The sequence below is a fragment of the Delphinus delphis genome, chromosome 4 (genome assembly GCF_949987515.2).
Source record: "Delphinus delphis chromosome 4, mDelDel1.2, whole genome shotgun sequence".
NCBI classification, from domain to species: Eukaryota; Metazoa; Chordata; class Mammalia; order Artiodactyla; family Delphinidae; genus Delphinus; species Delphinus delphis.
In genome coordinates, this window is record NC_082686.1 from 54,424,853 (window position 1) to 54,437,804 (window position 12,952).

At 39.2% G+C, this 12,952-nt stretch overlaps 1 protein-coding gene across 8 annotated transcripts in view; it reads left to right on the forward strand.

Annotated features, from left to right (window-relative positions):
• The window catches only part of BBX (BBX high mobility group box domain containing), a 282,022-nt gene that overhangs the window by 237,691 nt on the left and 31,379 nt on the right, over nt 1–12,952 (forward strand). For all 8 annotated transcript variants that reach the window (XM_060010595.1, XM_060010596.1, XM_060010594.1 and 5 more), the window contains 2 exons: nt 7,132–8,140; nt 9,167–9,305. In XM_060010595.1, the coding sequence (XP_059866578.1) occupies nt 7,132–8,140; nt 9,167–9,305 (1,148 nt within the window). The remainder of the gene's footprint in view (nt 1–7,131; nt 8,141–9,166; nt 9,306–12,952) is intronic.

The following is a 12,952-nucleotide window of genomic DNA, read 5'->3' on the forward strand; positions in this document are numbered from 1 at the left end:
GTGTGTTTAAAGCCACTACCCAATAACAAACCCTGAACCTAAGGTGTGGTCATACCTGAACTGAAAATGACAGCCTCCCTGAACTCAGGGACAGGAAAAATAATCCCTCCATTTTATCTCATCCCTTCAGTATCTTTATTGATTTTTTTTTTCCTTTGCAACCAATTTGAAGAGGATAGTTTTTTATATGTCTGTCCCATGTGTACATCCAAAGGATCTGGGTTTCAACATAATGATTTTTGTTTTTCTTTTGGGAATGAGTTACATTTCTTCTAGCACATCACTATCAGGCCACTCTGACTACGGGAAACAGTAAAAAACTTCTGTGTGGTTTCGGTTGTCAGAGGTAAAGTTAAAATATTGGTGATTAATTTTCACTGGTGCTCCTGGGAACCGTAACTAAGGACAGTGTGATCACTGGTCTAGGCCAAACAGCAGCATGGTCATAATTAGCATTGTTTTTTATAGACTCGTTAACTCTTTCCTGGTATTAATCAGAATGCATTTTAGATTCATCATTTACCTCGGAATTAATGAACCGTTCAATTCAACACAATTATCTGTTGAATGTCTTCATTTTTTTACTAGGATATTCTTGGAGGAGAATACAAAGGTGAACAGGATACATTTTGTGCCCCTGCCCCCGGAAGTTACAGTTATTACAAATAGGGGCTTCCCTGGTGGCGCCGTGGTTGAGAGTCCGCCTGCCGATGCAGGGGACACGGGTTCGTGCCCCGGTCCGGGAGGATCCCACATGCCGCGGAGCGGCTGGGCCCGTGGGCCATGGCCGCTGAGCCTGCGCGTCCGGAGCCTGTGCTCCGCAACGGGAGAGGCCACAGCAGTGAGAGGCCCACGTACCGCAGGAAAAAAAAAAAAATAGAGTAGTTCCTGAGGAAATAAACGATATATATCAAATATTTATGCCCAGCATTTGATTGAAAACATTAACATTTTAACTTCTTTGAATACAGCCATGGGAATTCCATCCAGAAGGTGTCCTGCACATGATTTTCCATTCTCACTTTTTTTTTTTTTTTTTTTTTTTGTGGTACGCGGGCCTCTCACGGTTGTGGCCTCTCCTGTTGCGGAGCACAGGCTCCGGACGCACAGTCTCAGCGGCCATGGCTCACGGGCCCAGGCACTCCACGGCATGTGGAATCTTCCAGGACCGGGGCACGAACCCATGTCCCCTGAATCGGCAGGCGGACTCTCAACCACTGCGCCACCAGGGAAGCCCCCATTCTCACTTTTAAAGAAGGTTATTGTTCAATTTAAAATAATAACAGAAGAATAAATTGTCATTTACTAAAGCATGTTCTGTTTCAAGGCCTGATTAACAACCAACCCTCTCTCTACAAAGGGCAAGTTGGCCAATTAATAACAGACATTAATTCTGTGCTTCCCACAGTGCAGTTTTATTCACTTGAGTTCACATTGATTTATGTTCTTTTGTGTCCACTGTGTGCTTCTCTATGTGCACTCCGTGCATATGTACATAATGTAGTTTGTGTGTGCTTTCCTAGGTCCCACTAAAGTGTTGATATATGGACCCAAAAGTAGATGTGAGTAGATAATGCTTGTACCCAAAAGTAGAACTGAGCTTGGTTATATGTTTAATAAGAGTTGCTTCTTGAAAGATAATTGATTTAAGATCTTTCTGAATCTAATTTTGTTGTATATGGTTTTCCCCGCGGATATAGAATCATTCAACCCTAGAATGAAAAACTGGAGCAAAGCAGTTAGTCTACCAGGGCTATGATGTGCTGTTAATGAGACAGTACGAATATTACTACTACTACTAATAGCCAGCATTTATCCTACATGACATTAAGCCCCAAAGGGATGGTTGTCACAATACATTATTCTTGCTCTGTGCTAGACACTATTTTAAGTACTATACATGTGCAATTCATTGAACCTCACAGTATTCCTAAGGCAAGTACTATGTTAACATCCACATTCCGTAGATTGAGAAACAGGCACAGAACGGTTTAGAGAAAAGGAGCTTAATTGGTGGCAGAGTCAGTCTGTTGTCATAGACAATCTCTCTAGAATCCCTGCCTTTTGAAACTGCCTCTCAATATAAAATTTGTTCACATCTCAGAGTGATGGCATCTTCTAAGAGTTACTACATCCATAGCTGTTCCTGGGCTCTGTTTATGTCATGTGAAAAATACAGACTATTAATTCCTAGACACTTTTTTTTTTTTTTTTTTTTTGCTGTATGTGGACCTCTCACTGTTGTGGCCTCTCCCGTTGCGGAGCACAGGCTCCGGACGCACAGGCTCAGCGGCCATGGCTCACGGGCCCAGCCGCTCCGCGGCATGTGGGATCTTTCCGGACCGGGGCACGAACCCGTGGTCCCCTGAATCGGCAGGCGGACTCTCAACCACTGCCCCACCAGGGAAGCCCTCCTAGAAACTTTTGAAAATTATTTTTAATCATGTTTGAACTCATAGAAAAGAAGATGAAAACTGGGAATTATTGAAGTCTCCCCCCACCCCCCAAAGTTATTGTCTAATGTGCTTCCCCAGAATCCCTGTACCCTGTATGCTGGCTTATATCCCAGGTGGCTGCAGACTGCCTTTCCTGGGTTCCTGTGTCCCCTGATTTCTAGCTGGGTTCAGCCAGTGGGAGACACTGGCAGAAGATTAGGGGATGGGAGGACGAGAGAGGCTGGGATGTGTAAGGAAGGGGTGAGGAGGGGGTGGGAGTAAGCAAAGGCATCATCTTGTCCATGTATCCAGCTCCCTCCAGATTGGCCCACCACAGGTCTATCTTCCACCAGGGACCTAGCCCCTGGGCTTCGTAACGCTCCTTCCGCCATTTGTCCCTACTGTGCCTTCCTGCTGTTGCTAATCCCTGGGTTACCTCACGACCTCCTGTTCTGGTATCCCTGTGTAATTAATTTATTCCCTGCATTAAATTCCCTTGGCTAGATATGCTTTAAGTTGTTTCTGTTTGCATAGTTACACCCTGACTGGTGCACAAGCCATCCTCATTTTTTATTTTGTATGCTTATAAAATAGGCTATGAGAATGCTAATGGCATACTGTACCCAGATTTCAGCAAAACTTCTGACAGACATCTTATGATGTCCTTGTAAACAAAATAGGGGGAGTTTAGACTGGATTATTAAACATTCTTAGATTGCTGGAGCTTATTAATGTTCAAATCAACCTGATGAAAGGGCTCTAGAGGTTTGCCAGAACGCTCTGTCCTTGGCCATGACCTACTCAACTTTATTACCAAAGATTTAGACAAAGACGTAAAAAGCAACTTTATCAAATGTGTCTATAACACAAAGCTGGAAGGTAATTTAACTCAAATTTTGAAAAGATATACTTTGTAAGGAAAAATGGAAACTCTTGCATCTAGTTACAAAAAGTATAAAGATACAGAATGGGAGAGACCAAGCTTCCCAGTATAGTATGTGGGTAATCCAGGATTTTAGTTGACCACAAGCCCAATACAAGCCAGAAGTTTTGACCTGTTTTTTTAAAAACAGGTGGGATATCATATATTAACGCATATATGTGGAATCTAGAAAAATGGTATAGATGATCTTATTTGCAAAGCAGAAATAGAGACACAGACATAGAGAACAAATGTATGGATACCAAGGAGGAGGGGAGGTGGGATGAATTGGGAGACTGGGATTGACATATATACACTACTATGTATAAAATAGGTAACTAATGAGAACCTACTGTATAGCACGGGGAACTCTACTCAATGCTCTGGGGTGACTTAAATGGGAAGGAATCCAAAAAAGAGAGGATGTATGTATATGTATAGCTGATTCACTTTGCTGTACAGCAGAAACTAACCCAACATTGTAAAGCAACTATACTCCGGTAAAAATGAATTAAAAATAAAAACAGTGGGGCAAGTTCATCTTTGGTTCTCATTAGAAGATTAGTGTCCTTATCAACTGACAAATAACTCCACTTTTCATCTAGAGTATTACAGAAAGGCTAGGAACTTAATCTAAAATACTGCTAAATTGAAACATCATTGTTTTCCAGCCCTTATAAGCTTTATGTCATTTATGAGTTTTATTTGCACACATTTGTTTACTTTTGCCTGGCAACAACCCAGCGGAGGATGATGTACTGTTAACGATTTCTCAGCCTTTATATCCTCATGTGGGTTCAGGTATAAGCTACCTGCCTAGCTCACTGTGTGGCCTTAGGCAAGCAAGTATGGTGCTTGCACAGAAACCCAGCTTATTTCAATAAAGTCCATTCTCACTTCAGGACAACCATACTGCATCTGGATAAGAGGGACCCAACTTTTGAAAGGTTGGGAAGCCTTTACATATAATGAGCAGTTGTTCCCGGGGAAGAGACTCACGGGAACATAAAGTCTATCTTCTAGGATTTAAAAGTCTGTCACATGAGAGAAGGAGTGGATTAATTTAAGTGACTTCAGGGAACAACCAGGACTGGTAGGATTTATAGATTTTTGCTCAATATTTTAAAAATTTCAAACAGCATTGCCCTCTAATATGGTCACTGTCTTTGTGCAAAAAGTTGTATAACTCTCAGGACTTTTATAATAAAATGAGTTGCTACATTAGGAAGAATGTTAAATTAGATAACATTAGATAAGATAATTAGGTAAGTCTAGAGTGACACCAACTCTGAGAGTTTGATTTGTGTTTATTTGGGGGTTTGGTTGGTGAGAATTGTAGTTATTAGTTTTATTTTTATAGCTTAACTTCCAGCCATGTAATTGTTTTTCTTATAATTTAGAATTAACATGCTCTATTTATGAAAAAACTTTAAGAGCCTGAAACAAGGAAGTAAAGCATGACTAGTGTTCGGGGTAATTACCTTCCCAAGAAATATTATGCTGTTTCCCAGAATATGTCCCCAGAGAGAATGTCTGCATTTGTTCCATTTCATTCCTAGCTGTAGAATCCTGTCAGGGGTGATGAGGAGAATTGTTTTGAAATACATTGAAGCTGAGAATAGAGTTTGCAAAGTGTTATTGGGTTTGCTAAGATGAACCTGTGCAAATGCAAACCGTTGGCAAAATCAGTGCTTGTGTGGCAAAGGTCCCTAAAGTGACTTATTAAAGGCCACCAGAGTGATAGTGATTGAAAACTATAAAATTCACCTTGAGGATGCCTTTCTAGCCTTCTTCTAGCATAGTCTCTCTCCCCACATGGGATAGTTAGATTCATGAAGGACTAGGATAATTGAGAAAGGAAAATAAAAATTATTCCAAAATTGATACAAAAACAGCAAATCTCCCCTGAGAATAAAGCATGCAGGGAAGATGATATGTATCCCAGTGTTTCAGAATTAATTTAACGTTTTGCTTTGATCTTCTTTCTGGTTAGGTTTAATAAAGGGAAGTTCTCAGTCTTCATAACTGCTTGCTGAGGTCTAAAAGTTAACTTACATGATTTCCTGAAAAAGGCAGCTCTGTTGTGAATTCATGATATTACACATCTTCCCTCTGAATGATCCTGAAGGGCTGGGTACTCTTGTCATGTTCATTTTTTAAAAAAAACCTTGCACTGTCTGCCTCCTCCCGCCCCTTCTCCAGCTTCTTGCGAGACTTACTAATCATAACATAATTCTCATGGAAGGATTTGAGATATACTGAAAGTACTAAGGGAAAAAATGAGGTAAAATAGTATCTGATGTTTAATTCAATGTATTATCCATTTAAAAAATGAATTTTATAGCTGTTAACAATCTCTGACAACTTGCCATTCCATAAAATGGTTATTTTTCTTTTAAAACAGATCAGTTTCCTACTCATGTACTTGATTAGGGGGGTTCAGCAAGCCCTAATAATCTTTTTTCCTCTAAATTGACAGTGCAGAGTAGATAAAATGAGTAATGGTTAAGAATTCCTCTGCTGCCGTTGGCTTCATCAGCCTTGTAGTGACTCGTGATGAATCCCTCCGAGGGGCTGGTGGGCTGGGGTGGAAGCTGTCAGGAATCATGGGACAGACCTTATTGATCTTTGCACCTTTAGTGTCCCCCACTGAGCCTAGCACCGGGGAGCCTTACGGGGAGTGTTTTTGAATGAAAAGCCAGGTACTGAAAATGAATTTTACAATGAGCTGTAATTTCCTCTTTTAGAAAATAGCTTTTAGATTGCAGTTTCAAGGTACATAGTTGCTGGAGAGGAAGATGGCGAGTTTCTCCTTTAATGTCCTATATGTGAAATTTGGGGAGTTTAAAAACTTAACTGAATTGCTCGCAGATGTGTTTGGGGGCTCAAAATTTTTCAGATTTTAGGGAAAATGATGCAGTGTGTGTATCTTACAGTGTGCCATTAATTCCCCTAATATATATTCAAATTCATGGAGACTTAATAGCAAAAACATGAATAGTCACATTAAGTCAGATAAAAGTTCTGGTCAGAATTTGCAGCCAGGTAAGTTTGGATCAGATCAAGTTTGCCATCAAATGGATTTAAAAAAAAAAACAACCACCCCCCACTTATTTTTCAGAGCTTTTGTGATCTTTCAGGTTATCTTTTGGCATTTGTGGACCTATAATGTTTTGTTCATTAACCAGAACCTTCTGTAGATCTTTAGTGAATCATCTTATCATTTCTAATTTTAAGCAGGTAGATAGAAATTGTTGCTATTTCTCTCATTTCCCCAAGGAAAAAGAAAAGGTGAATATCTGAATAGAGTTTGGGGATTATTTACTAAGTACTGCCATATGTGCATCATCTCACTTAGACCTCACAGGATCCTCTGAGACAACTATTATCAGTTTTATTTTACAAAGACAACAGAGGAATGAGGACTGAAATGACTCATCCTAGGTGCAGAGTTAGCAAGTAGCAAAATTAAGACTCAAACTCAGGTCTTTCAGTTCTAGATCCCATCCTTCTTTTACCAAATCTTGTTTTCAGAGGAAACCTTCATGAGAAGCTGGAAAGTGAGAATTTGAGTATATACTCCTCTAGAGTTGAATGAATATATTACAAAGCCTTTTATTAATTTGAATAATTTAAGTTACTTTGGCAGAAGTGGACTTGTAAAGTTTGAAGTTTGTTTTGATTATTTTTTAAAAGAATGTAATTTAAAAGTTTAAGCTAGTTTCAAGTATAGAATAATGTATTTTGTTTGTTCTCTCATGTTTAACTGTTTAGATGTGCCTGGCATCAGAGGGGGTGAAAATGGAAGAATCAAAGCTAATAAAAGCAAAAGAATCAGATGGCGGAAGAATTAAAGAATTGGAGAAGGGCAAGGAAGAAAGAGAAATAAAAATGGAGAAAATAGATGAAGCCAGGTTACAGAAAGAAGCAGAATTTGAAAAATCAGCTAAGGAAAATGTAAGAGATTCTAAGGAATTAAGAAATTTTGAGGAGCTGCGAATGGATGATATAATGGGTATAAAAATGGAAGCTCCCAAAGAAATTAAAAAGGAAGAATTAGAGGAAGATCAAAAGTGTAGTCACTTCCCTGATTTTTCTTACTCTGCCAGTAGCAAGATCATAATAAGCGATGTTCCCAGTAGAAAGGATCACATGTGCCATCCTCATGGAATTATGATCATTGAGGATCCCACAGCATTAAGCAAACCAGAAAAGCTAAAAAAGAAAAAGAAGAAAAACAAAATGGATCGACATGGAAATGATAAATCCACACCCAAGAAGACTTGCAAAAAGAGGCAGTCCTCGGAATCTGATATCGAGAGTGTCATGTACACCATTGAAGCTGTTGCAAAGGGAGACTGGGGCATCGAGAAGCTTGGAGAAACCCCTCGCAAGAAGGTCCGCACGTCCTCAAGTGGCAAGGGAAGCATTTTGGATGCCAAGCCACCAAAGAAGAAAGTGAAATCAAGAGAGAAGAAAATGTCAAAGGAGAAATCCTCAGACACCACCAAAGAGTCAAGACCTCAAGATTTTATCAGTATTTCTGCCAGCAAGAACATTTCTGGTGAGGTGCCAGAGGGTATAAAAGCAGAACCATTGACCCCTACGGAGGATGCATTACCACCCAGCCTATCGGGACAGGCCAAGCCTGAGGACAGTGACTGTCACAGAAAAATAGAGACTTGTGGCTCCCGGAAATCCGAGAGGTCTTGCAAAGGTGCTCTTTATAAAACCCTGGTGTCTGAGGGTATGCTCACCTCTCTGCGAGCTAATGTTGACAGAGGTAAGTGACTTCCCTAAATCTGAAAAGAACATGGAAACCTAGCAGAATTTCTCCTTTAAACGTATTGAAAAGAACCACAGTAAAGAACAGTATAGTATCAAAATAATATTTTACATTTGTACAATTCTTTACAGTTTTTAGATTATATACATTTGTCATTTTACCTATATGTTTTTAGCACCGTTAAGGGGAGTTTCTATTCACTTTGTACGTGGTTCTCAGAATATAAGTATTCAAAGTTACTCCAACCTTTTTTTTTACTGGTGTTGGCTGGCTTTTTGTTTTGAAGGATCAGTATTGCATGTGTAGAGCTCTTAAGTCTGGTTTTTAAAATTGATGGTAATAATTTTCTGAAACAAGCAGATATGTTTGGCAGAATCTTGACCTGTAGACTCTAGAAGCAAATAACTTATCTGGCCCTCCCCACGAGGTAATCAAAACTGTAGTTGAAGTGAAGAGCTCTTTGAAACATAACAGTATCCAGAAACCAGTTAATATATATACCTTTATTCCATAGAGTGTTTCATATAAATTCATCTATTTTAAAATATAGTATCTGGCTAGGGGACTACCTGTTGCCAAGCTAAATTCCAACTATAGAGATGTGTGAAAATAGGTCTAACAAGTCCTGAATGAAGATCCTTGAGAGTACATAGTTCTCCAGGGATGTCATTCCAGTAAGTCTTGGGGAAATTAGAATTAATAGTGCATACCAGAAAAGGGCTCCCACACCTCAGGCTGATTATCTAATGGAAAAATTAGTAGTATTGATAGTTAGTCTGTCTCATGAGTCATGTAGCACCTGCTATGATGAGATTGTGGATCTCAGAGTCTGTAAGTTACTTTTTTGCATGTTCTGTTATTAAAGGTGGTCCATCAGGAATCACTCTGAGGAATCTGAAATAGTTACAAATGGCATCATGCAAATGATACCTAAGGGGTCAAGAGATCACTTGTGAAGCAACTAAGATGATTTCCCTTCCATCCCAATATACCAAGCACACTCTTTCTTTTGAATTTCCTTAGGGAAACGAAGCTCAGGAAAAGGAAACTCCTCTGATCACGAAGGGTGTTGGAATGAAGAAAGCTGGACATTTAACCAGAGTGGGACCAGTGGAAGCAAGAAGTTCAAGAAGACAAAGCCAAAGGAAGACTCTCTCCTTGGGTAAGTGTCTGTGAGCACAGTCAGACACACAGCACAGACCCCAAATGTGGTGGTATTTTCAAGGTAAACAGATCACTAACTGCTTGTTCTTGGAGTATCCAGTTAGCACCTCCTGCCGTCTTAGTAAGCACATGAAGGAACACAAATCAAGTGTATCGCATGATTCCTGCTGTTAGCATGGTTGTGTGAGTGATAGTGTCATTCATGTTTTAAGTATAGTACAAAATGTGTAGATTTTAGACTTAGGCCTGAGTTTGAACGGAGGTCCATCTTGTATTAGTGGCGTTACATTATATATGTTTTACATTTACAATACATCTCCAGGATGCATTTCTCATCTGAAATTTATGATGGATATTATATACGTATGTTTATACTTTGCTCATTTTACATACTGTATGTACTTCATTTAATATTTCTGAAGGTTATGTACATGTTTATAAAATAATGACAGCTGAAAATGTAGATAAAATTATGTTTCTACCTCTGACTTTGTTTTGTGTAAGCTATGTTCTAATGCTCTGAGATTAAAATATTAGATTAAGTATTCTCTTGATACAGAGAATATTCAGCAATTAATTATGTATTAAAATGCAGTATCAAGAAAGAGCATACATCAAGATAAAATCATTAAGAATTATTTCATTTTTTATGGGCTTCCCTGGTGGCGCAGTGGTTGAGAGTCCACCTGCCAATGCAGGGGACGCGGGTTCGTGCCCCGGTTTGGGAAGATCCCACATGCCGCGGAGCGGCTGGGCCCGTGAGCCATGGCCACTGACCCTGCACGTCTGGAGCCTGTGTTCTGCAACGGGAGAGGCCACAACAGTGAGAGGCCCGCGTACCACAAAAATAAATAAAAATAAATAAAAATTTTAAAAAAGGGCTTCCCTGGTGGCGCAGTGGTTGAGAATCTCCCTGCTAATGCAGGGGCATGGGTTCGAGCCCTGGTCTGGGAGGATCCCACATGCCGCAGAGCAGCTAGGCCCGTGAGCCACAACTACTGAGCCTGCGCTTCTGGAGCCTGTGCTCTGCAACAAGAGAAGCCACGATAGTGAGAGGCCCGCGCACCGCGATGAAGAGTGGCCCCCGCTTGCCACAACAAGAGATAGCCCTCGCACAGAAACGAAGACCCAACACAGCAAAAATAAATTAATTAATTAATAAAACTCTAAAAAAAAAAAAAAGAATTATTTCATTTTTTATTATATAAAACAGACTCCTAATACCAATCTTAACAGAAAGCATTTTGTTAGGAGATTCAGTACTTTATATTGGTGAAGAAATCATCTGTATATTCAGTTGTACTGCTTTAAAATTCCTTTGAGATTTCTCATTAGCCCAATTTGAAAAGAATACATTGACTAGAAATAAGTACATTTTAATATATTTTCCATATTTTTTCATAAGTATGTTAGAGGCATGCAAATTTTATGCATTTGGGAGTATTATACTTGGTTTATCCATAAATATCTGCATTTCTTTTTGTGGGATAGTGTACTTTTTCAACTGGACGTTACAGTGCTTTAAGGTCTGGTTAATCTTAAGGCCCTCATCATACAGTGGGAGGGTGGAAATTATTTCTTGTGATGATGATTCCTCAATATTATATATATCGAGATGATATATTTATAATTTTATATATTTTGTTTCTAACGTTTTTAAAAGTCCAAAGTAGTTCAAATTAGTTTTGCTGACATTATGCTTAAAGAATGACATGAAAATCCTCACATTTGTCATTGTCAAATACAAAAGTATTTGCATGATTTTCTTAAAAAGTGACAATTGAGCATCAGGACCAGTGCTCTATATCTCCTGGAACTACCAGTGCCCTGTGGGTCTGCAAACTGAGAAGGAAGCAGGTCTTGTTGCAAACAATATGAAGGCCAGGGGAATTAAGCAGGCATGAAGGCTCCCCAGCAGAAAGTTCTCTGGTGCTTCCATTCAAAACTGCTGAAGCTATGAGAGAGAGATTTTTACCAGTCTTCTTTGAGGAAGAAGAAAAGTGAAACAATCTTTTGAAAATCTGTTCCTGAAAAGAGATTGGGATGTGGGGTATTTTTTTTTGTTTTAATCATTTCTAAGGAAGCCACATGTATTTAACTGGGAGTGTGGTTTTCTGCAGGCTAAATCGGTGATAAAACTCTGATCTTTCCTCTTCTCCCTTCTATACAAATTGGCCTATCAGAATCAGACTATCTGGGTTTGCTTTGTTTGGAACATGTCAACATAGTTCATGAGCAGTGAAAAATGCCAGATCCTGTCAGTCTTCTCTGAGATTTCTAAATGAGCATTTTAAACCTTTTTATTGCAGAAAGTGTGCTCCCTGTTTAGTTAACTATAGCCAAGGAAAATTCACTCAGTATTGGCAGTTCTACTTTTATAGACTTCTCCACGAAAAACATAGGTAATTATTCTAGTTGAAAAAAGAAAGGACCTAAGGAGTTACAGCTTGCATTTTCGTATTTTTCTTTTGGTTATCCAGAGTATCTGAAAAATTTACGACTCATAGATAGCTTTCTGACAGCATCTGATTAGTATCAGATAGTATCTGATTTTCCATTAGTATAAATATTTATTAACTGAAATGAGAAAAGACAGTTTTATTAAGGGAGGAACATCACTCCCACCCACCACCCTTCACTGCTTTGTTAGAACTTAGTAGTGGCCTTTTTCAGTTGGCCATTCTGATGGTCATCTGACTGTCTTATCTCTGCTCCCAATTCCTGTACATTTCTCCAAAACTGAGAATAGTCTTAAGTGGACACACCTCAAGGACATCCCTCAGGTAGCAGCCTAACACGTTAACTTCTTGTAAGTTGGTACTCAAAGCTGCTCTCTTCTCAGTACGCTTTCCATTTTCCATCTACCAAGCACAGCAGTTCTGCAGCTTCTCCCATCTGTTTGGGTTGCATCTTAGCTAATAAGTCTCACTATAAATGAAAGCCAGCAGCTAGCCTAGGATCCAGCAGGCATACTGCCATTGCTGTGAGGGGGACTTACAGACAGTCAAAAGCAACCCAAGGATTTCCCAACTTTGCTGGTGGCTTGCTGGTGGCATTTATGAAGTCATTTGTGGTTTGCGTTAAGGCAATGTTGCCTCTCTGCCAGTTGTGTTCTTTGAAAATTGGCTTTACTTTTTTCACTGAGTATCTTGTCCTCATCCTGGTCAACTGCCCAGAATTTTTTTCTAATATTCAGAATATTTGTTTGCATTTTCTTTGTGTGTGTATATTTTAATCACGTACTAGTCAATAATTTTTTTAAATTAAGCTTACAAAATTACCAATATACCATACTGTCAGTAAGCTTGCATACACACACACACACACACACACACACACACACACACACACACACACACGAGAATCTTTAGAATGAGAAACTTGTCTGGATGGAATATGCTTTGTATTGAACTTAATGAAAAATTCCCACGCCAATGGAAAGAACAGCAAATTCTCCACTTTAAAAAATATTCTGCTATTTTTATATAATGTTTCTACTTTTCTAAGGTAATAACCTGTTGTATGAGTTTATGAAGAAAATTGTGTTGGTAAATCTCAAGCATTTCTGAAAAGATGTTTTTTGTCCTTGCACAGAATTTATTAATAATGCCCTAATTCTTAGGGACCCCATTTTCAAATGGAATA